The sequence below is a fragment of the Capricornis sumatraensis genome, chromosome 15, assembly GCF_032405125.1.
Source record: "Capricornis sumatraensis isolate serow.1 chromosome 15, serow.2, whole genome shotgun sequence".
Classification (NCBI taxonomy): domain Eukaryota; kingdom Metazoa; phylum Chordata; class Mammalia; order Artiodactyla; family Bovidae; genus Capricornis; species Capricornis sumatraensis.
In genome coordinates this window covers 75,802,676-75,826,328 of record NC_091083.1, presented here as the reverse complement: position 1 = coordinate 75,826,328, position 23,653 = coordinate 75,802,676, and the positions used below count along the sequence as shown (strand labels likewise).

At 53.1% G+C, this 23,653-nt stretch overlaps 1 protein-coding gene across 1 annotated transcript in view; it reads left to right on the top strand.

Annotated features, from left to right (window-relative positions):
• Positions 1–8,082, top strand: part of JPH2 (junctophilin 2) — a 71,412-nt gene extending 63,330 nt beyond the window's left edge. The window contains exons 3-6 of the mRNA XM_068987554.1: positions 3,151–3,269; positions 4,410–5,140; positions 5,818–5,911; positions 7,709–8,082. Coding sequence (XP_068843655.1) covers positions 3,151–3,269; positions 4,410–5,140; positions 5,818–5,898 — 931 coding nt within the window. The 3' untranslated portion in view covers positions 5,899–5,911; positions 7,709–8,082. The remainder of the gene's footprint in view (positions 1–3,150; positions 3,270–4,409; positions 5,141–5,817; positions 5,912–7,708) is intronic.
• Positions 8,083–23,653: the final 15,571 nt, after the last annotated feature.

The window sequence follows — 23,653 nt, the reverse complement described above, 5'->3', positions numbered from 1 at the left end:
GTCTCTAGCTGTGGTGCACGGGCTTCGCCTTGAGGTGAGTGGGGCTTCTCTTGTAGACCACAGGCTCTAGAGCCCGCGGGGCTCAGTAGTTCCTGTGTGTGGGCTTAGTTGCCCAGCAGCATGTGGAATCTTAGTCCCCCGACCAGGGATAGAACCCATGTCCCCTGCACTGGAAGGCAGATTCCCAATCACTGGACCACCAGGGAAGTCCCCCACTACTTATTATTGAGTGGATGGACAAACCTGTGACAAAAGGCACAGACTCTAGACTCAAGAAAGCCTTTGTTTGAAACCTTGCTTTCACTTGCTGGTTGGATAAGTTGTAGGTGGGCTCCTTAAGCCTTCTTGTGCCTTTGATTTCTCCTCTGGAAAGAGGGATGATGGTGATAACACGGGCCACAATGAGTATCTGGGGAAATTAAATGGATTAATTTCTGTAAAGCTTTTGGCATGTTGTAAATGCTTTGTAAATGTCAGTTGTTGGCATCTTTGAGCAAGGTATTGCTCTGAGACTCAGTTTCCCCACCTGTGGAGTAGAGTCAGTAAAAGCTACCTCCCAGGCAGTTTTGAGGATTGTAAGGTGTAATGTAGGCAAAAGTCTTGGCACCTGGAGGGAGCTTAGTAAACTTCGTCTCTAGATGGGGCTCAGTTCCGTGCTGGAGACACATGCAGATCAAATCCCCGAGGAAGTGACTCATCTGCCCATGGGGACACTGATTGGACCTTTCAGTTCCCCAAAGACATGACGCTTGTACCCCCTTTCAGGACCTTTGCACGTGCTCTTCCCTGCCTGGCTCACTGTTCCCGCCTCTCTGCTGATGAGCCAATGGATGTGTCAGTTTCAGGTCTCAACTGGCACATCCTCAAGGAAACCTTGCCTGATCCCCGCCTCCACCACCGATCTACATCAAGCCTTCCTGCTGGACATCCTCATCACATTCTATACTCTTCCTTTGTGGCACTTCTCACAATTGCACTTGATTGTGCTGTGCTTAATCGCTCAGCCATGTCCCACTTTGCGACCCCACGGACTGTAGCCCTGCAGGCTCCTCTGTCGGTGGGATTCTCTAGGCAAGAATATTGCCATGACCTCCTTCAGGGCATCTTCCCAACCCAGGGATCAAACCTAGGTCTCTTGCATTGCAGGCAGATTCTTTACCATCTGAGCTACTACGGAAGCCCAAGAATACTGCAGTGGGTGGCCCATCCTTTCTCCAGGGGAACTTCGTGACCCAGGAAGTGAATAGGGATCTCTTGCATTGCAGGCAGATTCTTTACCAGCTGAACTACCAGGGAAGCCCTTTTATTTGATTATATTATATTAAATAATTTTGGTTGCTTGCATCCAGCCCATCTCCTTCTTTGGAAAGGCACTTGTCTCGCCCCTGGCCCTGGAGTCTTGGCTCCTGACCAACCACGGCACACTCCAGAGTAGCACAGGGTCTGGAATCATCTTGCCTGGGTTCAAAATCCCAGTTCCTGCACTTAGGGACTCTGTGACCTTGGGCAAGTTACCTACCCTGCCTATGCCTCAGTTTCCTTTTCTGTAAAATAGGGACAATAATAAGAGCACCAGCTTCCTAAGGCATCATGATGATTACATGAGATAATCTTTAATTTCTTTACATTGAAGCCGTTTGGTTAGTGGGGCTGTTAATATTTTCGTAGGTGCTTTTCCTAGTTAGGTTAGATTAACAGCTGAAATAAACATCCCCCAAATCTTAGGTGCTTAACGCAGTAGACATTTAAGGCTTGCTGAGTTTAATGTTTCAATTTAATGCTCAAATGTTGCATGTTTAATATGAAACTGTTGGGGAGGTGGGCTTTGCTCTATGCAATAATCATTTGTGGACCCAATTTCCTCCCACCATGTTTCTTGACCCTGGGGGCCACAGGGGGTTCTTTGGATAGAATTCAGCGAGTCTGTGAATCTGGATGCTGCCTTAGGTTAGATTCCCTAGAAGCTGAGTCTGAGATGAGGATTCTTGCACTGGCAATTTATGGAGCAAGTGCTCTCAGAAGCAAGGGGGAGTGAGAGAGGCAGGATGGGGCATAGAAGTAGCTAAGCAGGGATGTGTTCTGGAGTCCTGCTTCAACCTCATCCCACGCTGGGGCTCTGGAGCCTGAGTGGTACCTCAAGAGTTGCTTCCTCTTGGGGCGAAAAGGGGCTGGCTGATGTCAGTAGTCATTGGTTATAGGCTCCTTGGATTGGGGAGGGGTATGGACCTTTGGAACAAGGTGGCTTCTTATTGGTTGCAATTCTCTGAGACAGCAGTGAGCCATCAGCAGTCAATTCAGCAGGCAAGGGTGGGTGCATTTGCCCAGTGAAGGGATCCGGACAGGAAAACCACATCTCTATTTTTACTGATGTGTAACTGAAATTTAGTATTTTCTTCAATTACAGAAGTCGGCAATAAATCACAGTAATATTAGCAGTATCTCTGACTTTGTCACTCATAGAAATCACATATATTTTCATGCCACATTCCTGTTGTTGCATGTATCCTTAAAATATCCTTTATGCTAATCTATGCTTTTAAATTATGGTGGTCAATAGACCTGCTGAATATTTTGTTTAATGTATTAATAAAGAAGAATATACATTATTATATTACAGATTTGTCCCTTTCAATATTCTGGTAACAGTGTGTCAGTGTAATTGCATCTCTTTGTAATCCTGTGTAATTTATGCGTTTTAAAACAGTATACCAAGAAAGGGTCCAGAGGTGTCACCAGATTGAAAAGAGCTGTGACACAAATGAGGTTAAGTCCCTTGTTCTGGGGGCTTGGCTTCTGCATTTTATCAGCAACAGGGGAGAAGAGAGAGGACACTGTGGATTACAGGACAGGTTTTTGTGGACCATGCCTGGAAATGGCATCATCCTGTCTTCCCACAATGCTTTAGCCAGTCATCTGACCACACCTAACCCCAGGGAGGCTAGAAAATGTTGTCCATCTATGTGCCCTGAGAGAAGAGGAAATGGTCTGGGGAACGCACAACAGCCTGAACCACAGGGCTTAATAAATATTCACTGACAGCCCAAGCGAACAAAAGTGTTGTCCAGGGTGTCTCTTTGTGGGTGGGGAGAAAGGGCAGAAAGGGTTGGTTCTCTGGAGGGATCCTGAGACTCCACCATGTCATCTCCTTAGGACAAGCCACGCCAAGGCCAAAGCTGAGGCAGCAGAACAGGCTGCCCTGGCTGCCAACCAGGAGTCCAACATTGCCCGCACTTTGGCCAGGGAGCTGGCTCCAGACTTCTACCAGCCAGGTAGGGCCAGCCAGGGAGGGGACTGGCCCGGATGGGGTGGGGGAAGTCCGCAGGGTGGGAGTGGGGAGGTGGACACCTTTTTCTTTGCTTGGTGGAAAGCTGAGATGCTCCAGTGGGTCCACACATGCCTGTGAGCATCTGTGGGGCGTGGTGCAGGCATGCGATGGGATGAGTCAAGGGGACTCAGGCTGAGATTGTGGTGGTAATAACAGAGGCTCCCCCAACTGGAGCCTGTCTCCTCTCTCTGGGAAATGAGGCTGCAGAGTGAGGAGGACCTCCTAGCTCCGATCCAGACTTTGCCCTTGAATACAGTGGTGGGAGTCCATCAGGGTGGGCGACTGGTGCTCTCCACATTGAAGTTTTTTAAGGAGACCTCAGGGAGAAGGAAATGGCAACCCACTCCAGTGTTCTTGCCCGGAGAATCCCAGGGACGGGGGAGCCTGGTGGGCTGCCGTCTATGGGATCGCACAGAGTCAGACACGACTGAAGCGACTTAGCAGCAGCAGCAGCAAGGGAAGCTAGACGGGAGACCTCAGAGTGCAGATCTCTGCCCGGCAAGAGGAGTCGCGCGTCCCATCACAGTGCGCCCCCTGCTGGTCCCAGGAAGAGCGACGCTGGCTGGTAGCCTCCACCTTGGGTAGTCATAGCAACAGCTGTCACCACGTGCCAGGTTCTGCGCTCAGCATTTCACAGGCTTCCCCCCGCCCCCCACCTCGATTTCAGTTAGTATTTATGAAATAGATATCATTAGGCCTGTTTTTCAGATAAGAGAATGGAAATAGGCCGGTGTGACCATAAAGAGCATAAACTCTGGAGCCAGACTTAGCCTGTGTGCCAGCCCCGGCTCCGCTCTTGGTCAGCTGGGTGACTTTGGGTAAGGCATTTTACCTCTCTGAGCCTCCTTTTCTTCTTATGTGCAGTGGAGGCTAAATAATAGCATCCACCTCATAGGGTTATTCAAAGGAGTAAATAGGTAGTATTGGGGAATGGCTTAAAAACAGTGTTCTTGGCGCCTGGTGGCTGCAGGTCAGTGCTGGCTGAGTAAGTGGACAAGACAGCGGAGTTGGAGCGGCTTGCCCAGGGTCACCCGGTGCGGGGACCCGGCCTCGAATCCCGCCTCCCTTTGTGGTCCCCCCGCAGGTCCGGAGTATCAGAAGCGCCGGCTGCTCCAGGAGATCCTGGAGAACTCGGAGAGCCTGCTGGATTCCCCCGACCGGGGCCCCGGCGCCGCGGGCCTCCCGGAGCGGCTCCGCGAGAGCCCGGAGCTGCACGAGCGGGAGACCCCGGCGCCCGAGGGTGGCCCCCCGTCGCCGGCCGGGACGCCCCCGCAGCCCAAGCGGCCCCGTCCGGCCGCGGCGTCCAAAGACGGCCTGCTGAGCCCGGGCGCCTGGAACGGTGAACCCGGCGGCGGCGGCGGCGGCGAGGGCAGCCGGCCGGTCACGCCGTCCGACGGCGCGGGCCGCCGCAGCCCCGCCCGGCCGGCCAGCGAACGCATGGCCATCGAGGCGCTGCAGGCGCCGCCCGCGCGGCCGGAGGAGCCGGAGGTGGCGCTGTACCAGGGCTACCACAGCTACGCCGTGCGCACCGCGCCGCCCGCGCCGCCGCCCTTCGAGGACGAGCCCGAGGCCCCAGCCGCCGACTCCGCGCCCCCCTCCCCGGCCGCCGCCGCCGCGCCCGGGACGGCGCCCCCGCCCCGAAGCCCCGCGCCGGCGCCAGAGAGCCCCGCCAAGCTGGAACCCAAGCCCATCGTGCCCAAAGCCGAACCCAAGGTCAAGGCCCGCAAGACGGAGGCCCGAGGGCTGACCAAGGCTGGGGCCAAGAAGAAGGCTCGGAAGGAGGCCGCGGCGGCGGCAGAGGTCGAGGTGGAGGAGGTGAGGCTGCTGGTGGAAGTAGGGGGGTGGGGGAGAGGGGCGGGGAGCTGGAGGTGGGATTCTGGGGGCAGATGACGGGGGCGGGGGAGCCCAGGGTGATGGCACAGGACAGGGCAGGGGGGAAACCCCTGCCGGGATGTGGGCTTAGTTAGCCCTGACCCAGGTTTACAGGGCAGAGTGCCCCCACCTTGGGCGGGGGCTGGCCTCTGTACAGTTGTCTGGGCGCTGCTTTGGAGGAGGTGACTAGGAGTCCCAAGCAGCTAGGCTGTGGGCTGCTCCTGTTTATGAGAGATCTAAGCTGGGCTCCAATAGCCTCCAGTACGCGGTGTAGCAGGGAGAGCTTGGGGGGATGGACCCATTAGGGGGGGTGGGTCCTGGCCCTCTGGCCTTGTTAGGGGAGCAGGAAGCTACAGTGCCAAAGACTGGAGCTGGGCCCAGAGGGACTGAGAGACGCAGTGGGCACGGCCATGCTCTTGGATTCCAGTCCCAGCTCTGCCTGCTGTGTGCCCTGGGATACGTTCTCGACCCTCTCTGGACCCTGAGCAGTTTGGTTGATTATTTCCTCTAAGAATCCTTCCAACTTGGATGGTCTGTCCAGGCGCTGGACACTGCCGAGTGTCGGGGTGGGGGAGTGTGCTCTCCTGGGGACTCAGGCAGCCTGTCTCTGCTGTCCCCAGGTCCCCAACACCGTCCTCATCTGCATGGTGATCCTGCTGAACATCGGTCTGGCCATCCTCTTCGTTCACCTCCTGACCTGACCTCGTCCCCCAGGTGCGGCCGGGAGGAGCATGGCAGTCTCTGGGGAGGAGAGGCCCTGCTGGGCCCTGCTGGGCCGCCATCCTGTGGTTAACTGAGGCTCATCCCCCAGCAGGGGCAGGGACCTAGAGTGTGGATTTGAGAGATCATCTCTCCCCAGTGTGCGCGCGCACACACACACACACGCACCCTTGTTGGCTCAACATGCACAGAACACTGCCTGTCTGTTAGGTGAACCCTGGGGGCTTCATTCATTCACTCACTAACGCATCATTCATTTGTTGTGGTTGTTTAGTCCCTAAGTTGTGTCCAACTCTTTTGCGACACCACAGACTGTAGCCCTCCAGGCTCCTCTGTCCATGGGATTCTCCAGGCAAGAATACTGAAGTGAGTTGCCATTTCCTTCTCCAGGGGATCTTCCCCACCCAGGGATCGAACCCGCGTCTCCTGCATTGGCAGTTGGATTATTTACCCCTGAACCGCGAGGGAAGCCCATTTAACCACCCTTTACTGAGTGCCTGCTCTGCTGGGAATAGGGAGACGGCAGGGACACATTCCTGCCCTAAGAAATGAGGCGAACGTGAGAGTAAACCTTTAACTTATGGCTCATTATGTAAAAGTCTTGCAGTTTAAACATTAAGCAAAATAGCTCCTGACCTCCCCACAGGCCCCCCAAAATCTAGACTGAGGTCGCCGGGGATGGCCGGATCCTCTTTCCCTGTCCTCCGGTTCTCTCTTGCTTGCACTCTCCACCCCGCTCCCTCAGTCCTCTTCCTGAACCCTGCTGTCAGTCGGTTCCATCAGTTGGTTTTCTCCCCGTGATAGAGCTCAGGAGCTGGGTAAGGTCCAGTGAAAAGGAAGTGGGCAGGGCTGGGGTGAAGGAAAGTGGCCCTTGCTGGTCTCAGGGTGAAGTAGCAGCCACGTGCGTGCATGCTAAAAGTCGCTTCAGTCGTGTCTGACTCTTTGTGACCCTGTGACCAAAGCCCACCAGGCTCCTCTGTTCATGGGATTCTCCAGGCAAGAATACTGGAGTGGGTTACCGTGCCCTCCTCCAGGGCATCTTCCCGACCCAGGGATCCAACCCGTGGTCTCTTAGGTCTCCTGCATTGGCAGGCGGGTTCTCTACCATCACCACCTGGGAAGCCCAAAGTAGCCACAAGGCAAATCAAGTCTTTCTCCCACTAGAACCAGCCTTTACACTGTAAATCCTATGTTTGGTGCTGCTAACAAGAGTTGCTGCCTCTTGCCTTGCTCCCCTCAAAGATCCCCTCCCTTGACTCTAGCTTAGTGTGGGCTAGAGGTTCCTACTCAGTCCCAGAGGAGAAGGAGAAGGGTAAATAGCCAGTGACAGGATTAGCCTGGTAGGTGCTGCCCTGAGAGTGGATGCTGGCCCCAGCGGGGTCTGTGTTTCCTGGGGGATATAGGAATGGTTGCAGCGGGGACTGCCGACTTCCTGACCTGAAGGATGGCGAGGGGTGAGGCAGGTGGCAGTGAGGGAGGGGAGGAGAGGAGGGCAGCGTGTACCAGACAAAGGGACAGGCAGAGGCAGCCTCCAGCAGGGCCTTGCATGGGCAAAGGAGGGGCCTCTGGGACTTGTCTCTGGTCCCACTGAGTCAGAGCCCGGGCCAAGGCTGCTCTGGGGGCTTGCAGAGGCGGGGATGGTGCTGGTGACAGAGATCTTGCCCCAGAGAGGATCAGGCCTGCTTCTTGAATCCTGCCTGGAGCCTGGCTCAGCCTGCCCCCACCCCCCGCCCCTGCCTTCCTCCCTCCTCCATCCTTCCCTCACCTAGACCTCTTTTCTTCTCTTTGCAGAGCCAGGAGTTCCTGCTGAGGACGCATGGAGCCATCTTTTGCAGTGCCAGGCAGGGCGGCTGAGGAAGACTGGACCTGGATGCTGGGGGTCCACTCGCATCCACACCACGAACGTTTAAGGAGGCTTCCCGTGGCATCTGTGCCCAGATACAGGCCGTGCCGAGAGGAAGAGAAAAGCTCTCTGCCCGGCAGCAGGGAAAGCCCTGAAAGAAGAGCCCTGGTCTTGAACTTCCCGATCTGCTTCATCCCCCATCCCATCCACTCGCCCGCCTCCACCCCTACCCTAGGTCACCCCCTCCCCAGGCTTTTTGTGTTTTGGGAGAAGTCACCAAACCAGGATGTTAAATCCCAGCCCCCTTCTTCCTACCCTCCTTGGCTTTATTTTAAACTTCTGAGGCCTCCCAGGAAGCGGAGGAAGTGACGAGATCCCTGTGGTGGGTCATGGAGGGTGATGCTCTCAGCCCACCAGCCCTTCTTGTCTTAGTCCTGACCCCTCCCACACTCTGTCCCTTGCTTCCAGATGCTCAGGATGACAATAGAGGAAATGGACGTCTTCTGTTTGAATATCCCAGAATACAGTGCTTCCGTCTCCTCCCACCGGTCCAGTTAGCTTCCCTCTGGACCAGCAAGAGAGGGGGAGATGTGAGGGTTTGGGACCTTTGGCTGGGAAGCCGCTGACCAGGTGGCCAGGGGGTGGGGGCGTGTGGGGAGAAGGGCTGAGGGGCAGTTAGGATGGCCCTGTTTCTGAGGGCACCTGAGCCTGGGGCTGGCATTACACATGGGGGCTTCGAGGATGCTGAGGGTGAGGAGAGGTTGCCCTGCAGGAGCTGTGGGGCCTGTGAGATAAAGCCCTAGGGATGCCCCATGAACTGGTTTGTCCACTTCCGTTCCCAGGGGCCACAGCAGGCTTGGTTGGAGGTGGGGGTGTGCTGAGCATGGAAGCCCAGGCAGCTTTCACTGGGGCAGACACTCAGGCCGATGCTGAAGACAGGCTGCTTGTCAGCCAGTGTGTCCCAGGGAGTGGGGAGCAGGTGTGGGGTTCCCGCTGGGCGCCGTCTGTGATAAGCTCCTCGGCTTGCTTGGCAGGAGCCAGTCTTTGCATGTAGCCCCTTTCCGATGTGCTGTGTACCATGCTGGTTTCTCCTGTCCTTGGTGCTGGCTGGGGGTGGGTGGGGGCTGAGGGCTGTGGCCTTGGCCCTGGGGAAGGATGGAGGGCCAGTGGCCCAGGCCCCTTTGAGCCGGGGAAGGACGTGACCAGGACATTTAAACTGAGTTGGAGGGAGCAGCTGCTTTCCTGTCTTTGTTTCTCTGCTCCTTGGGGGCTGGGTTGGGGGTAGTCTGGCCTCCCCACCGGGGTTGCTCTTTGACCTGAAGTTTGTTTCTGACAGGGTCAGCTTTCCCTTCCTCCCTCAATACTTGAGAACCTTCCCTCCAGCTCCACACTTACTGTTTCAAGCACCGCTGGGGCCTCGAGGTTGTTGGATTGCATTTCTGCGGAGCGGAGCCTGTGGGTTCTGCCGTCCTCCAGGGGCTCCACCATCGTGTGTGGGCTTTTCTGGCCAAGTAGGGCAAGAGGAGGGTGGGCTGGGGTTGCTGCTCAGGGGAGACAGGCTCCAGGCCTGGGCTCTGAGGTCACTGTCCGGGGTTTTTGGCCTGGCTCAAGGTTGGGGATAAGCCTCTGGCTGCCAGGGCTCCTGGGTGGGGCCTTGTTTGGGGGTTGGTATTTGGGGTGAAGGTTCAGGAAGCTGCCGTCTATGCAATAATAAACTTGCATCTGCTCACAGGCTCTGCCTGGGCTGCGGGGTCTGCTTGTGGGCTCAGGACGGGGGACTGGTCTGAGGAGGAGGAGGGAAGCTGAGGACCCTGGGTCATGCTGGGTCAGGCCCTGCCTCTCTTACAGTTTCCATAATACCGCCCGTGTGTGCACCTGCTCAGTCGTGTCCGACTCTCCGCAACCCCGTGGACTGTAGCCCACAAGCCTCCTCTGTCCATGGGATCAGCTCAGCAGGAATACTGGAGTGGTTTGCCATTTCCTCCTCCAGGGGATCTTCGCAACCCAGGGATCGAACCCATGTCTCCTGCAGCTCCTGCATTGGCAGGCAGGTTCTTTACCATTGCGCCACCTGGGAATACCTCCTGAGGGGTGGCTGAAAGGCTTCAGTCCTGACAGGGGCTCCCCAAAGGCCACAGACCTTCTAGGGAAGACCCTGGGTTTATAAGGCCAACTTCTAAAAGATTCCCTGAGCAGCATATAGCAAAAGAAAGAGCCTGCCTTTAGGAAAAAATCTTTGGCCACCCACCCCGCAGGATCTTAGTTGCCCAGTCAGGGATGGAACTTGTGCCCCCTGCTTCGAGAGTCTTAACCACTGGACCTCCAGGGAAGTCCCGAAAGAGCCTGCCTTTTGAGATTGGCCTCCCTGGGCTCTTGTCCTGCTTAGGATACTTATTTCATTTTTCTGAGCTTCAATTTCTCATCTATAAAACAGAGGAAATACTACTGCTACCTCCTGGGGTTGTAGTGAGGAGAACTTTAAACGTTAAAGCTCATATAAAGCCCAGCGATTGAGGGCAGTAAGTGCAGACTTCCCATTTTGGGGTCAGTACTGCTGTTGACCTGAAGTACAGCCATTAGCCCTCTCACAAGCCGTTTGCATTTTAATTGAAACCCCAGAAACCTCGAGGGGATGGAGATGATTCGGGCTCCTGTCAGAAAGTCACAGAGCGTCTCAGTCAAAGGAAGGACCTAGAGGCCATCATCATAGCTTCCAGAGGCTTCGGTGGGAGAAGAGACTTGCCCAAGGTCACACAACAAGCCAGGGGTGGGAAAGCAGTTATCGTGACTTGTTTTTGTGGCTAAGTCAAGCCAGCAGCCTCCATGAGATAATTGGAGGGGAGGGTCCCTCACCAGTCAGTAGGCTTGAGTTCAGGCAGGTTCCAGAGTGCTTCGGTGCTCAGGAGTCCTGGCTGTCTGCCCAGCATCATCACTGACTTATTGCATCCCAGACACCCCCTCTTTCTGGGCCTCAGTTTCCTCTTTTGCCAAGGAGACAATCATCCCTGCCCCGTTGCCTTCTTTACAGGTATCATGGTTGTGAGCATCCGATGAGGTAGCTCAGGAGTGGTAAAGGGGTTGTTGGCAAAACCCTGGAATGATCCAGGGGTCCCAAAGAAGAAGGATGGGCTTGGAGGGACCACAGGAGGGACGGAGGGGCTGGGAGTGAGGAGGGAGGAGTTGTACTCTGCAGAGGATTGAATAAAGTGCACCAAGAGAAGGGGGAGTGGGCAGCCATCCCACTGGGGGGATTTGCAGACTGGCCCTGTGTGTGTGTGTAAAGTGGGAGTGTGGGGTGAGGGGGCAGGCAGACAGCCTTTGAATCCCCTTGAATGGTCTGGGGGGAAAAAGCTCATTCCAGAGCCGGCTGGAACACTGGAGTCAGGCAAGGTTGGTTGGAGTCCGGCGCCCCCTGGGGGCTGAAGCACAGCACACAGCCTGGCTGGTCCCCTTTTCAGCCTTGGCCACTGACACCTCTAGAAGAAGTTTGTCCTCCGCTGCCAGGTCCAAGGTCCTTTGAAGGTGTCTTGTGCCCTAGGGGAATTTAAAACCACCTCAAGGACGTTAACTAGGGCCTGTGATTACTACCACTGCCTTGGAATCTTGGCAAGACTTTTCCAGGGCAGAAAAAAAGATGGGGGGCCTGGGAGCTGTGGGATCCAGATGAGGGATTTGTGACAAGATGAAAATTTTCATAATTTCTGAGGAACCAACAAAGGATCTGACTGTGCTGGGAGAGATGAAGGCCCAGATGACGACTTTTTGCGGCCTCAAGCCTGAAAAAGTTCTATGGTGCACCCTCAAATATGTAGCTCAAAATACAATAGCAAAACTGTAAAACACAAAACTTGCATGTATGCTGAAATTCAAGTAGCTCATTTTTCCTTTGTCCAAAAGACTGTCTCTGGAGGTGAAACTTATCCCTCATTAGTGCTTCTTGGCCATATGGCATCTCTCTGAAAGCGAGCAGATTACTTCCTTCAAGGTCAGCTTCATCAACGTGAGCTGTTACCCTATTCTTACTTCTCACTTGGCAGTGGGACAGGATGCCCAGGGAGCAAGTAGAGGCTCCTCTTCCGCATTTTCCAGTTGGAAGGGGCTTCTGTTTGCCAGAAAAATAGCCCAGGACCTTGTAATAGGATATGGGAAGAGAAGCAAGGCTGACATGGGAGGAACTGTTTCAGAGGGGGCTGAAGAGGGGAGACCCTGTGGTCTGAGCCCCGGCCTTGCCTCGGGCTCTGCAGTGGGGAGTGTGGAGAGTGGAGGGGGGACTCTCTCACCCGAGGCTCCTCCTGATTTCTGGTCACCTTGGCCTACAGCGGCTTGTAGTGGGGCTCCCAGCCAGAGACTGAGGTGAGGCCACAGCCGTGAAGACACCACATACTGGCCGTTGGACCAGTGATCGGGCTTCCCCAGTGGATCAGTTGGTAAAGAATCTGCCTGCAATGCAGGAGACCTGGGTTCGATCCCCAAGTCAGGAAGATCCCCTGGAGAAGGAAATGGCAACCCACTCCAGTGTTCTTGCCTGGAAAATCCCATGGACAAGAGAAGCCTAGCGGGCTGCAGTCCACCAGGTCACAAAGAGTTGGACATGGCTGAGTGGCTGAATACACATAGAGACTAGTGATGATTGACAAGGCCCTGGCCCTTTGACTTTGCTGAAAAATAATTCTAACAAAGATGGAAGATGATGAAACAAGTGAAGTATTTATTAGAAGGGAAAAAAAGAGTACTGTATATGTGGATGGACACACAGGAAGACTCAGTTGCAGGGTTGCACCCTCATGACAGTTTAAATCACTTACATGGAGCATTTCTTCCAGTTTTCCTTTGGATAATCATTTTGATTTGCCTGGTTCCTATTTGGTATATCTCAGGGCCCTCCCATGTGGACACATGCATCTCTTAGCCAAGATGGATTCTGCTGAAGAAGCCTGTGGGTAGCTTGGCATCAGCATCACTCCCCCTTTGACCTCAAAGAACCCTTTCTGCGCATGTGTAATCAGGGAGGTCTCCGACATTGAGAGTGAGAAATAAGTGATCTGTTATCTTCTGTCTGGGCAGGGCCCAGCCTCCTCTCTCAATTGTCCTGCCATTCTCATCTTGAAGTATCGGTCCACAGGGGACGAATCTCCAGTTGCTTTCCCCTGGGTGCAGGGGCATGTGCCTCCTGGTTCACTGCTTGCCTCTGGACTCTGAGAAGGAAGTCCTCTCTCCAGGCAGAACAGCAAGTGGGGTGGAGGGTGTGTGTGGAGCGAGCAGGAGGGGGTGATGACACACGAAGTGTCTCCCAGGCCCCTCTGATCTGGGAGGCAAGAAGCTGGTTCATTCATCCTCGCCTGGGCATTTGACACAAGGATATTAGTTATCCTTCCAGGGGAGTTTTCACTTGAGAAGTCTGGAGAGAGCAATGCATTATCCAAAGGAATATTTTACTCTAGAAAAATTTCAGATATCCACCGAGTATCTTTTTTGGCCAGGTGCTCCGAGCCAAAGAAACAGCTCCTCACCCCTACCCAAAAGAAGAAAAGATAAATAATCACCCACCCATTTCCCTTCTCACATGAGGGAGGGATATTAGCAGTCTGTGGCCCGTGGTGTTCTGGGTGCTAGGATCGTAGCCAGCACTTATTAAGAGCTAGTAATACCACTTGCATGCCAAGTGATATTATATTGTCTCATTAAATTGTCAGAGCCATGGGCTTGCTTAGTGGTCTTGTGGCTAAAACTCCACACTCCCAATACAGGGGGACTGGGTTTGATCCCTGGTCAGGGAACTAGGTCCCACCTGCTGCAACTGAGTTCACATGCCACAACTAAGACCCGGTGCAGTCAAATAAATATTAAAAAATAAAATAGAGCCACTCCATGTAATCATAACTGTTGGGAGCAGGGAATGGAGGATAAAGGTGAAGGTAAATGACCTGTGTTACCTACTTGTATCTGGCAGAACTGGATGCAACCTCCTCATCTATTTGACCCTAAAGACCAACTTGGCTCCTAGTTACAGTTAGGCTGGCTGCATTGCCTTGCAGTTCTTAATTATGACCACCAGGGGCGCCACTGCTCCACACATGAATGCTTTCATAAATGGGCTCAAGAGAACGCTGCTGCTGCTGCTGCTGCTGCTAAGTCACTTCAGTCGTGTCTCTGTGCGACCCCATAGACGGCAGCCCACCAGGCTCCCCCGTCCCTGGGATTCTCCAGGCAAGAACACTGGAGTGGGTTGCCATTTCCTTCTCCAATGCATGAAAGTGAAAAGTGAAAGTGAAGTCGCTCAGTCGTGTCCGACTCAGGGACCCGATGGACTGCAGCCTACCAGGCTCCTCCGTCCACGGGATTTTCCAGGCAAGAGTACTGGAGTGGGGTGCCATTGCCTTCTCCCCAAAGAGCGCTGCTTTTATTAAACAACAACAACAACAACAACAACAAACCATCACCATTGCCATTCCGTGATTCACTTTAACAATAAAAGCTACTATACATTAAATACTTACTATGTGCCAGGCTTTGCCCAAGAGCTTTACATGCATTATTTCATATATTCCTCACAACTGCTCTGTGATTTCAAATGCCACTGTGTTCCACAGATTAGAAACTAAGATTTAAACCCAGGACTGTCTGTCCATCTTCAAAGCCCATACGCTTAACCATACCCTCAATGGAAGGCACAAACTAAATGCTTGGAGGGTACATTCGGCTGGCAAACTTTTGTTTGGGCCAGGCTGGTACCTTAAAACACATTAAATGCTTTGGGGCAGGGCATCAGTCTAGACTTGTGGGCTTCCCAGTGGCTCAGCGGTAAAGAATCCACCTGCAGTGTAGAAGATGTAGGGGACCCAGGTTCGATCCCTGGGTCAGGACATTCTCCTGGAGGAGGAAATGGCAACCCACTCTTAGTATTCTTGCTTGAGAAATCCCGTGGACAGAGGAGCCTGGGAGGCTACAGTCTATGGGGTGGCAAAGAGTCAGACACCACTGAGCGACTGAGCACGCACACATCGGTCTCGGCTTAGCCACAGTCCTCACCATGCCCTGTTGCCTCTCTCTTTTGTTTATCTTACCTGCCCAACTCTGACATTATTTGAATTTGCAACCCCATTTATGCCAATGACAGTGCTGACTCCATTTATACTAATATTTGGTGGACTGGAAAAAAAAAAAAAACTGGGTGGAATCTTGGAGTTTTAGGAAGACAGCCAGGAAAGGTGACAAATGGTCCTGGCCCAATGTCATTCCAGAGATGTGGGAGGCAGCACTGTCCTTCAGTGCTGTCCTGGATGTGTCAGTAAACGAGTTAGCTGCAGTGTGCATGGCACACAGATGTGTGGGTTTCCTGGGACAGACGACAGTGAGCTGGAAGTGGATGTGACACGTTTTGACGTCACAGCATTCTCCCAAGCACGGTAATCAGGGTAACTGGCCACTTCATGGACCCATGCAGAATCTTGCCCACTTTGTGTGTCTTTTTCGATTTCCATTTGCTTGGCCCCTGACCCAGTGGTTGGACTTCATCAGCATTGTGGGGTTTCTAATGAATATCAATCACTCCATCTGTTAAGGAGTGATTGTGTCTCCCCTAAAATTTGTGTGTTGAAGCCCTACCCTCTATACATAAGAATGTGATTGTATTTAGAGATAGGGCCTTTGGAGAGGCGATTAAGTGCAAACGTTAGGCCATCAGAGTGGACCCTCAACCAGTTTGACTGGTGTCCTTACAAGAGGAGGAAATCCGGACAGAGTTGAGGGAAGCAAAGGTGGAGACGGATGAGCCCTAAATCCTCTGTTTTTCTACTAAAAGAGGTAACTAAATTCTTCAAAGTGAGGTGCCAAATGTGTGACCTACGACCACATCCCCCACCAGCTACGCTGGCAGCCAGGGGCCAGCTCTGAGGTCTGCAGGTTAAGATGAGATGCAAATGGAGGGCCCTCCCCCCCATACCCACCAGTTTGTCCTTCCCAGCTCGGACAAGCAGCCTGCAGGGGAGGGGCCTGGAATCTGTGTCCAGACCACCTAGTTCACCTGTTCAAGTGTCCAGCTCTGCACACCTCCCTCCAGCCTTAGCAACACCCTGGGCCACCTCTCAGGGGTAGAAGGACATTCTCCAGGAGCCAGGAGAACTGGCCACAAGCCCAGGCAGGCCGTGGGAAACAGAATGTTGTTCAGAAAGGTGGAAGCTCTAGGTAGGCGTGTCTCCTTGGCTCCATGGACTTCTCACACCATAGGGAAAGCAGTGGCCAGAAGGGGAACCTCAAGAGGCCAAGCCTGGCTCCCCACCTAAGGCAGCACCAGTCTACAGCAACAGGAAGTCCAGCCCAAGCTTCTGATACATCGGTGGTTCTCAACTGGGGGTGGTTTGGCCTCCCAGGGATCATTGGCAGTGTCGGGAGGTATTTTGGGTTGTCATAAGTCAGGAAGAGGGATGTTACTGGCATCTAGTGGTACCAGCCAGCAAAGCTACCTAACATCCTGTGATGCTCAGAATAGTGCTCCACCCCCTCCCCCTACTCCCATCCAGCAAAGAATTATCCAGCCCCAAGTGTCCATGTACGTGACACGGTGGAGCAACCCTATGACACGTGAGTAAGTATGAAGGCTACAGGCTTGGGGTTCAGACCTGACTCTGCCACTGACTTGCTCTGGGATCAATTATTTTTTTCATCTCTCTTTGCATCTGCTTTTTTCATTTGATAAATGGGGTTAATGGCAACTATTTTACAGGGTTGTGTGAGAAATAAAACAGACTTTATATAGAAAATGCCTGGCACAGAGTAGGTCCTCAAAAAGTATTGTTGTTACCGACCGGGGTTCTTGGCCTCCTTGTTTGATAGAAATTGATCAGCGGCCAAATTCAGGCTCGGCTTTACTGAGGCTCCTAAAGCATCAGGGTTTCCCTGGCTTGCTTCCCGAGGGGGTCAAGCTGGTTCCTTATGTGGGGTGAGGGTGAGGGTGTGCTTTGGGTGCTTTGCACCCCCTCCCTTAGGTGGTGGTGTGTGCAGGGGATATGCACAGTACCCTGCTTTTGCTCCAGGCTCTTCAAAAGCGGCAGTTGGGATTTTTTTGGTCTCTTTGTATCTTTCATCCAGCTTTGCCCCAACTCCACATATACGCAGTTATTTTTAGTCCCATATAGTTTTTTTGTATTTTGGTGCTCAAGGAGGAGCGATGTATTCAGGTGCAAGCACTGCAGCAAAGGATGCCGGATCCCAGCTTGTCTCATTGTAAGTGTCCCTCAGATGGAGGGAAAGAAGTGAATAAATCATAATTTTAAATGGATAAATCACAAAAAAGCAGTACAGCCATATTTCTGTGTGAAGCTGAAATACTAAAAGCGTTGAGGGTAAGAGGGGAGGTGGTAGGAGCTGGGGCCGGAAGATGTGCAGAGCCGTGTTGTTACAAGCTGCGTGGTCGTTTGACTTGTTAAGCTCCATACATGTATGATCGGTTTAAATGTTGAAGTCGAGGACCTTGAATATTAACATCCTTCCTCCTGTGTCCCTGATAATTGCTGTTAGGAGACAGCATGAAATTACTGTGGACGTCCCACTGGCAGGATTTCATGCCGCTGAGCCCTGCCCAGTTCTGCACGCTCCAAGTGCCAGGGGGTCCTGCCCCTGTTTTCCTGCCCCTCCAGAGCCCTTACTAATTCTCAGGGCATAGCAGTCAGTTTGGGCTGCCATGACAAGCACCGCAGACCGAGGGGCTTCAGCCACAGAAATCAATTTTCTCTCAGTTCTAGAAGCTGGATGTCCAAGATCAAGGTGCCACCAGGGTCTGATGAGAGCTCTGTCTTGGTGTGAGGACGGACGGCTGTCTGCTCCCTGTGATCTCTGCTGGCAGAGAAAGAGGGGGAAGGGGAGGAGGGAGGGGGGAAGGAGAGGGAGGAGAGAGTGAGAGGAATTAATTACACCTCTTTTGTGTCCCTTCTTTGTTGTTGTTCAGCTGATAAGTTGTGTCCGACTCTGTGACGCCATGGACTGCAGCACACCAGGCTTCCCTGTCCTCCATCACCTACCGGAATTTGCTCAAGTTCGTGGCCATTGAGTCTGTGATGCCATCCAACCATCCCATTCTCTGTTGCCCCCTTCTCTCCCTGCCCTCAATCTTTCCCAGCCTCAGCGTCTTTTCTAATGAGTTGGCTTTTTGCATCAGGTGGCCAAAGTATTGGAGCTTCAACTTCAGCGTCAGTCCTTCCAATGACTCTCCAGGACTGATTTTCTTTAGGGCGGACTGGTTGGATCTCCTTGCTGTCCAAGGGACTCTCAAGAGTCTTCTCCAGCACCACACTTTGAAAGCATCACTTCTTTGGTGCTCAGCCTTTTTTATGGTCCAACTCTCACATCCATTCATGACTACTGGAGAAACCACAGTTTGACTATATGGACCTTTGTCGGCAAAGGGATGTCTTTGCTTTTGAATTTGCTGTCTAGGTTTGTCATAGCTTTCCTTCCAAGAAGTAAGTGTCTTCAAATTTCATGGCTGCAGTCGCTGTCCATAGTACTTCTTTACAAGAGCACTCATCCCAACGTGGGCACCCCCCACCCCTGCCACATAACCTCATCTAAACCCAGTCACCTCCGAGTGCTATCACACAGAGGTTTAGATTTCAATGTGATTTTTTTTAATTTTTATTTTTTACTTCTCATTGCACTAGGTCTTCATTTCTCTAGCTGTGGCAAGTGGGGGCTGCTCTCTAGTTGGGGTGCATGGGCTCTAAAGTGCACAGACTCAGGTGCAGCGGCTTAACTGCTCTGAGGCATGTGGAATCTTCCTGGACCAGGAATGGAACCCCTGTCCTCTGTGTTGGCAAGTGAAAGTGAAAGCGTTAGTCACTCAGTCATGTACAGCTCTTTGCAACCCCATGGACTGTAGCCCACCAAGCTCCTCTGTCCATGGAATTCTCAAGCAAGAATACTGGGGTGGGTAGCCATTACCTTCTCCAGGGATCTTCTCAACCCAGGGATCAAACTCGGGACACCTACATTGCAGGCAGATTCTTTGCTGTCTGAGCCACCAGATCCTTAACCATTGGACCACCAAGGAAGTCCTCAACATACAATTTTGAGGGGACGTAATTAAGTCCACACCCAAGGGCGACAGCCACATCACAGCTGGCCTCCGTGTCCATTTCTCCCTTGACTAGAAGATCTTCAGAGTAGTTTCTTTAACTGCTTCGAGGCTGCAGTTGAGCAAGCCCTTTCCTGCCCAGTACTCTCGTTCTGATTCCTTCCCAGCCCTCAAAGTCAATATTAATCCCACCGTTCATGGTGGGACCTGGTGAATGTACAGCGAGGCAGAGATGGGCTGAGCTTCCTACGAACCGGGCTATGAACTCCTTGCCCCGAGTACTGCTTCTCTCGGCCAACAACTGTCCCTGAGCCGCTACACCTCGGGCCCCCATCACTTCCAGTGACACGGTGCACCTGAGCCATCTCAGTCCCTCTCGACCACTGTCACTAGCCTGTCTGGTGTCACCACTGTCCTTCCCCTGGATGACTGCACAGCCCCCCTGACGCATCTCCCCGCTTCCACTCCCCACCCCCAGCAGCCAGAGGGACCTTGTGAAAAGGCAGTTTGGATCGTGCCCCTCCTCTACTTGAGTGACTTCCTACTGCCTTGACCACTAAGTCCAACTCCCTTCTTGTGGCCTAGGAGTCCCCATCAGGCCATCAGCTGCACCCTCAAACCCATCTTGTGCCACACTTGCATTTGATCACCCCTCACCCACACTGGCTTCCTTGCTGCTCCAGAGCAAGAAGGCGTCTTCCTGCCCCAGGTCCCCTCCACGAGACTTTTCTTCTCTCAGGCAATCTGTCCTCTAAGATAGGGTCACTGCTGCTTCCTCTCCCTTCTCAGGGCTCTGCTTGGCCACCTCCATCCCCTGTCTGAACTGGCCACAGCTCCCTCCACCCCTTCCTCTCATGTCACCCTATTATGCTGTCTTTGGAGCATTGGTCACCATCTCCGACTATCCATCTTATTCATTAAGCCGTGTTAGTCGCTCAGGCATGCCCGACTCTGCGACTCCATGGACTGTAGCCCACCAGGCTCCTCCATCCATGGGATTTTCCAGGCAAGGATACTGGAGTGGGTTGCCATTTCCTTCTCCAGGGGATCTTCCCAACCCAGGATCAAGCCCGGGTCTCCTGCACTGCAGGCAGATTCTTTACCGACTGAGCTATGAGGGAAGCCCTCTTACTCATTACTCATTTGTATAAAATATGTTGGCTGGAGGGAACAGCTCCAATGGCCCAGGGTGGATGACCAGAGCTACCTTTGAGGCATATGTGTTAGAGAAGTTGATTCGGGGCTAAACATCACCATACCCAACACACTCATACGTGGAGCTCCAGAAGAAATGGGTGAACAGACATCTCCTGGAGCCAGCATCCTGACACTATTCACACCTGCATCCCGTGGGAGGGGATGGCTGGAGCCAAGAGGGCCGCCAGGATCTCTTCCTCAAGAGCCCTTTCCCCACCGCTTTCTCCCAAGCTAACACACCACCATCTGCTATTCTTGATCGGAACAACTATTTTGGGGCCCTTCTAAAAGGACTTATTCTTGGGCTTCCTTTGTGGCTCAGCTGGTGAACAATCTGCCTGCAATGTGGGAGACCTGGGTTCGATCCTCGGGTTGGGAAGATCCCCTGGAGAAAGACTACCCACTCCAGTATTCTGGCCTAGAGAATTCCATGGACTGAATAGTCCATGGGGTCACAAAGCGTCAGACACGACGGAGCTACTTTCAGTTTTACTTTCTAAGGGGCCTTACCAATTGATATCTTATAAGTACTGGTGAAAGGAAAGAAGGGAAAGTGAAGTTGCTCAGAGGAGGCTGCCAGGCTCCTCTGTCCCTGGGATTTCCCAGGCAAGGATACTGGAGTGGGTTGCCCCTTCTTCCTCCAGGGGATCTTGCAGAGAGAGTGCTAAGTAGCCCGCTGTGTATTTCATAGGAACCTCTGGAGGGCAGTCTTCCTCCACCGCAGGGTCTAGCTCTCCTGCCGAAGGTCAAGGGCTGACGAGGTCAAATGGACAGAGATGGGTGGGTGGGGTTGGGGGTGCCTTCTGGCAGCAGGAACACTCTTCGTTTGGAGAGAAGGGAGGCTGGAGGCCCAGGTAAGCCCTGAATGTGGGGTGAAACTCAGGCCAGAGAGACGAAGGGCTGCTGTGCGTGGTAATGAGGGACAGATCCAGGCACAGCTTGCCTGGGAGAATATTGGCTCTGCATCCTACGAGTTCCATGACCTTGAGCAAAGCTCCTCCCCCATTTTCTCATATGAAACTTGGAGTAATAGTCTCTTCTTCAAAGAGCTGCTGTGAATAATAATGAGCTAATACATGGAAAGTTCTTTGAAGTTATTATTATTGTTGTGATTCAAGCTGTACGCAAGAAGGTAAAGTTTCTCGTATTATGTACTAGCCAGGATGTACTGGGGTGTATGGATGGGCCTGGCAGGCACGTGGTATGTGATGTGTATGGCATGTGTGCCCATGTGCTATGCATGGGTATACATCTATATTCTTTTCTTTCTATTCTTTTCTATTACAGGTTATAATAAGATATTGAATACAGTTCGCTGTACTATACAGTAAATCCTTGCTGCATATCTATTTCATACACAGATTGTGTATCAGTTAATCCCATATTCTGAATTCATCCCTCCCCGCCCCCCTTCACCTTTGCAGAATCGCAACCACAGAGTCAGCCTCTGAGGTCAGGATCAGGAAAACATGGCATTCTTCAGGCACGGGCCAGTCCTCCAGCTCAGTCCTGGTCACCGGGCAGGGCACAGTCCAGATGTCAGCTACCCAGGAAGCCTCGGCAGACTCCCAGCTGGACTGGGGGCCCCTCTTCTGCCTTCTCCTGGCTCCCCTCTTTTTGCACTGGCCACATAGTAGTTTTAAATGTATTTTTAAAAATGATTTATGATATGAAATTATAAATTGAGGATTAATTTAATATTATTGGTTTCATTCTCTGCCTCCCCAACTTGGTGTAAGCTCCTAGACGGGCAGACTCTGTGTTCAATTCCACTTGGTCTCCCGGGTGCTCAGCTGAGGGCCTGGCAGAGAGTTAACTGCTCACTTGTTTGTATTCCTGCTGAATGAATAAATTGAATTTTAGCATCCTGGACTCTGAAAATTCATCGGAAAGCCCATCCAGGCCATGTTGCCCACATTCTGTCTAATGTGGAAATTCAGATATAGCCCTAGAGGGAGGGATTACCTCTGGGCAATCTCAGGACCAGCCACGCCTTCCTTTCGGGATGAGAAGCTTGGCCTTTGCCCCTGCTGTGGCCCCTGCTAGGATTCCAGGGTTTTGTGGGGGAGCTGGAAGATGCAGGCAGCTGAATCAAGCATTTGGCACCTGGAAGGGCAAGCAGTTTTGGTTCCTGGGTCAGCTCCACAGACAGGGGAGATGGGTGGGGGAGGGCAGGCTGCAGGCAGGAGCTGAGGGTCCTCACCAGGTCAGGGACCCTGCACTAGAGACCAAGCAACAATAACATGTGACCTCAAGGACTGGTGGGTCCAGGCCACAGACTGGCCTTGGCAGATCGGGGGTGCCATGGCTGCAGCGGTAGGTGGTCTATTCTGAGCCCAGGGTGGCAGCTTTAGGGGCACAGGGACAGGGTGGGGGCATCTGTGAAGAAGCCTCAGTGCTTTTACAGTGGGTGTGGCATCAGGCTTCCAGGGGCTCCATGGGCTGAACCAGCACCATCTCTGGACAGAATAGGAAGAGGTAGCAGACACTGCTTCCTGGAGAGAGGACTTCCTTGGGGAGACAATTCCTTTTTAAAAAATATTTGACTGCTCCGGGTCTTAGTTGCAGCACGCAGGACCTTCGATCTTCACTGCAGCATATGGGAGCTTTAGTTGCGGCACGTGGGATCTAGTTCCCCAACCAGGGATCAAGCCTGGGCCCCCGGCAATGACAGCGTGGAGTTTTAGCCACTGCACCACCAGGGAAGTTCGAGAGGATTTCTTTGCGAACACGTGAGAACCTAGATCTCCCCTGCGTAAGGCTTGGGTTGGTTTCAAGGGCTGAAAGTCTTCACGTCTGAAGGCAGGGCCAGAGCCAGGGAAAGAATATGGAATGTTACTGGTGTGGCCCCACTCTGCTCAGCTAGGATCGTGGGTCCATCGTCTGAGAAATAAGAGCCTGAGATGGGGTTTCTGGGTTAAGAAGTTTACCAGGTGGGTGCTCTGAGTAGGGGAGTGAGGGAAGCAGGGCAGGGTGGAGAAGGAGCTAAGCAAAGATACGGAGCCGCTGCATTGCGATCCCACGGAGCTCTGGAGCACAAGAGGTACCACGGAGTGGCTGCTCCATTATTTGGTTAGAAGGGCAGCTCTGGGGCGTGGGGCATCCCCTCCTGGTCCAGGGTGATGACTAGGACAAACGGGGCAGCTGTGACCAGTGAATAGCCAACACTCAGGAGCCAGCCCACAAAGGGGTCTGGGCAGGGCACCAACACCTTCCCCTATAGTAGGCATCATGGACTTCCTCGCCCTGAAATCAACCTTGTACCTTCCACTATCCATGCACTCTGCTTCCACTCTCTGGACTCCCGGGACGCACCCACTTGGCCACCCCCTGATACGTGTGGGCAGGGTATTCAGACTCCGTCTGGGTGCCTCCGAGCATCCCTGGAGCTGAGAGAGAGGCCAGCATCAGCATGTGGATGTGGCCAAAGGAACCCTGAGATCCTGATGTAGCGATGTGGGGTGGCGGTGGGGAGATCAGGTGTGAGCGTCCACCTCAGCAGCAAGAACCCAATAGCCTAGCACTCTTGTTATATGGGACTGTGTGTGTGGATCCCAGTGATCCAGCAGTGTTGCTTTCTCCAATGTATTAAGAGAAGCAAGAGTCGAATATTAAACTCTCTAAGTCA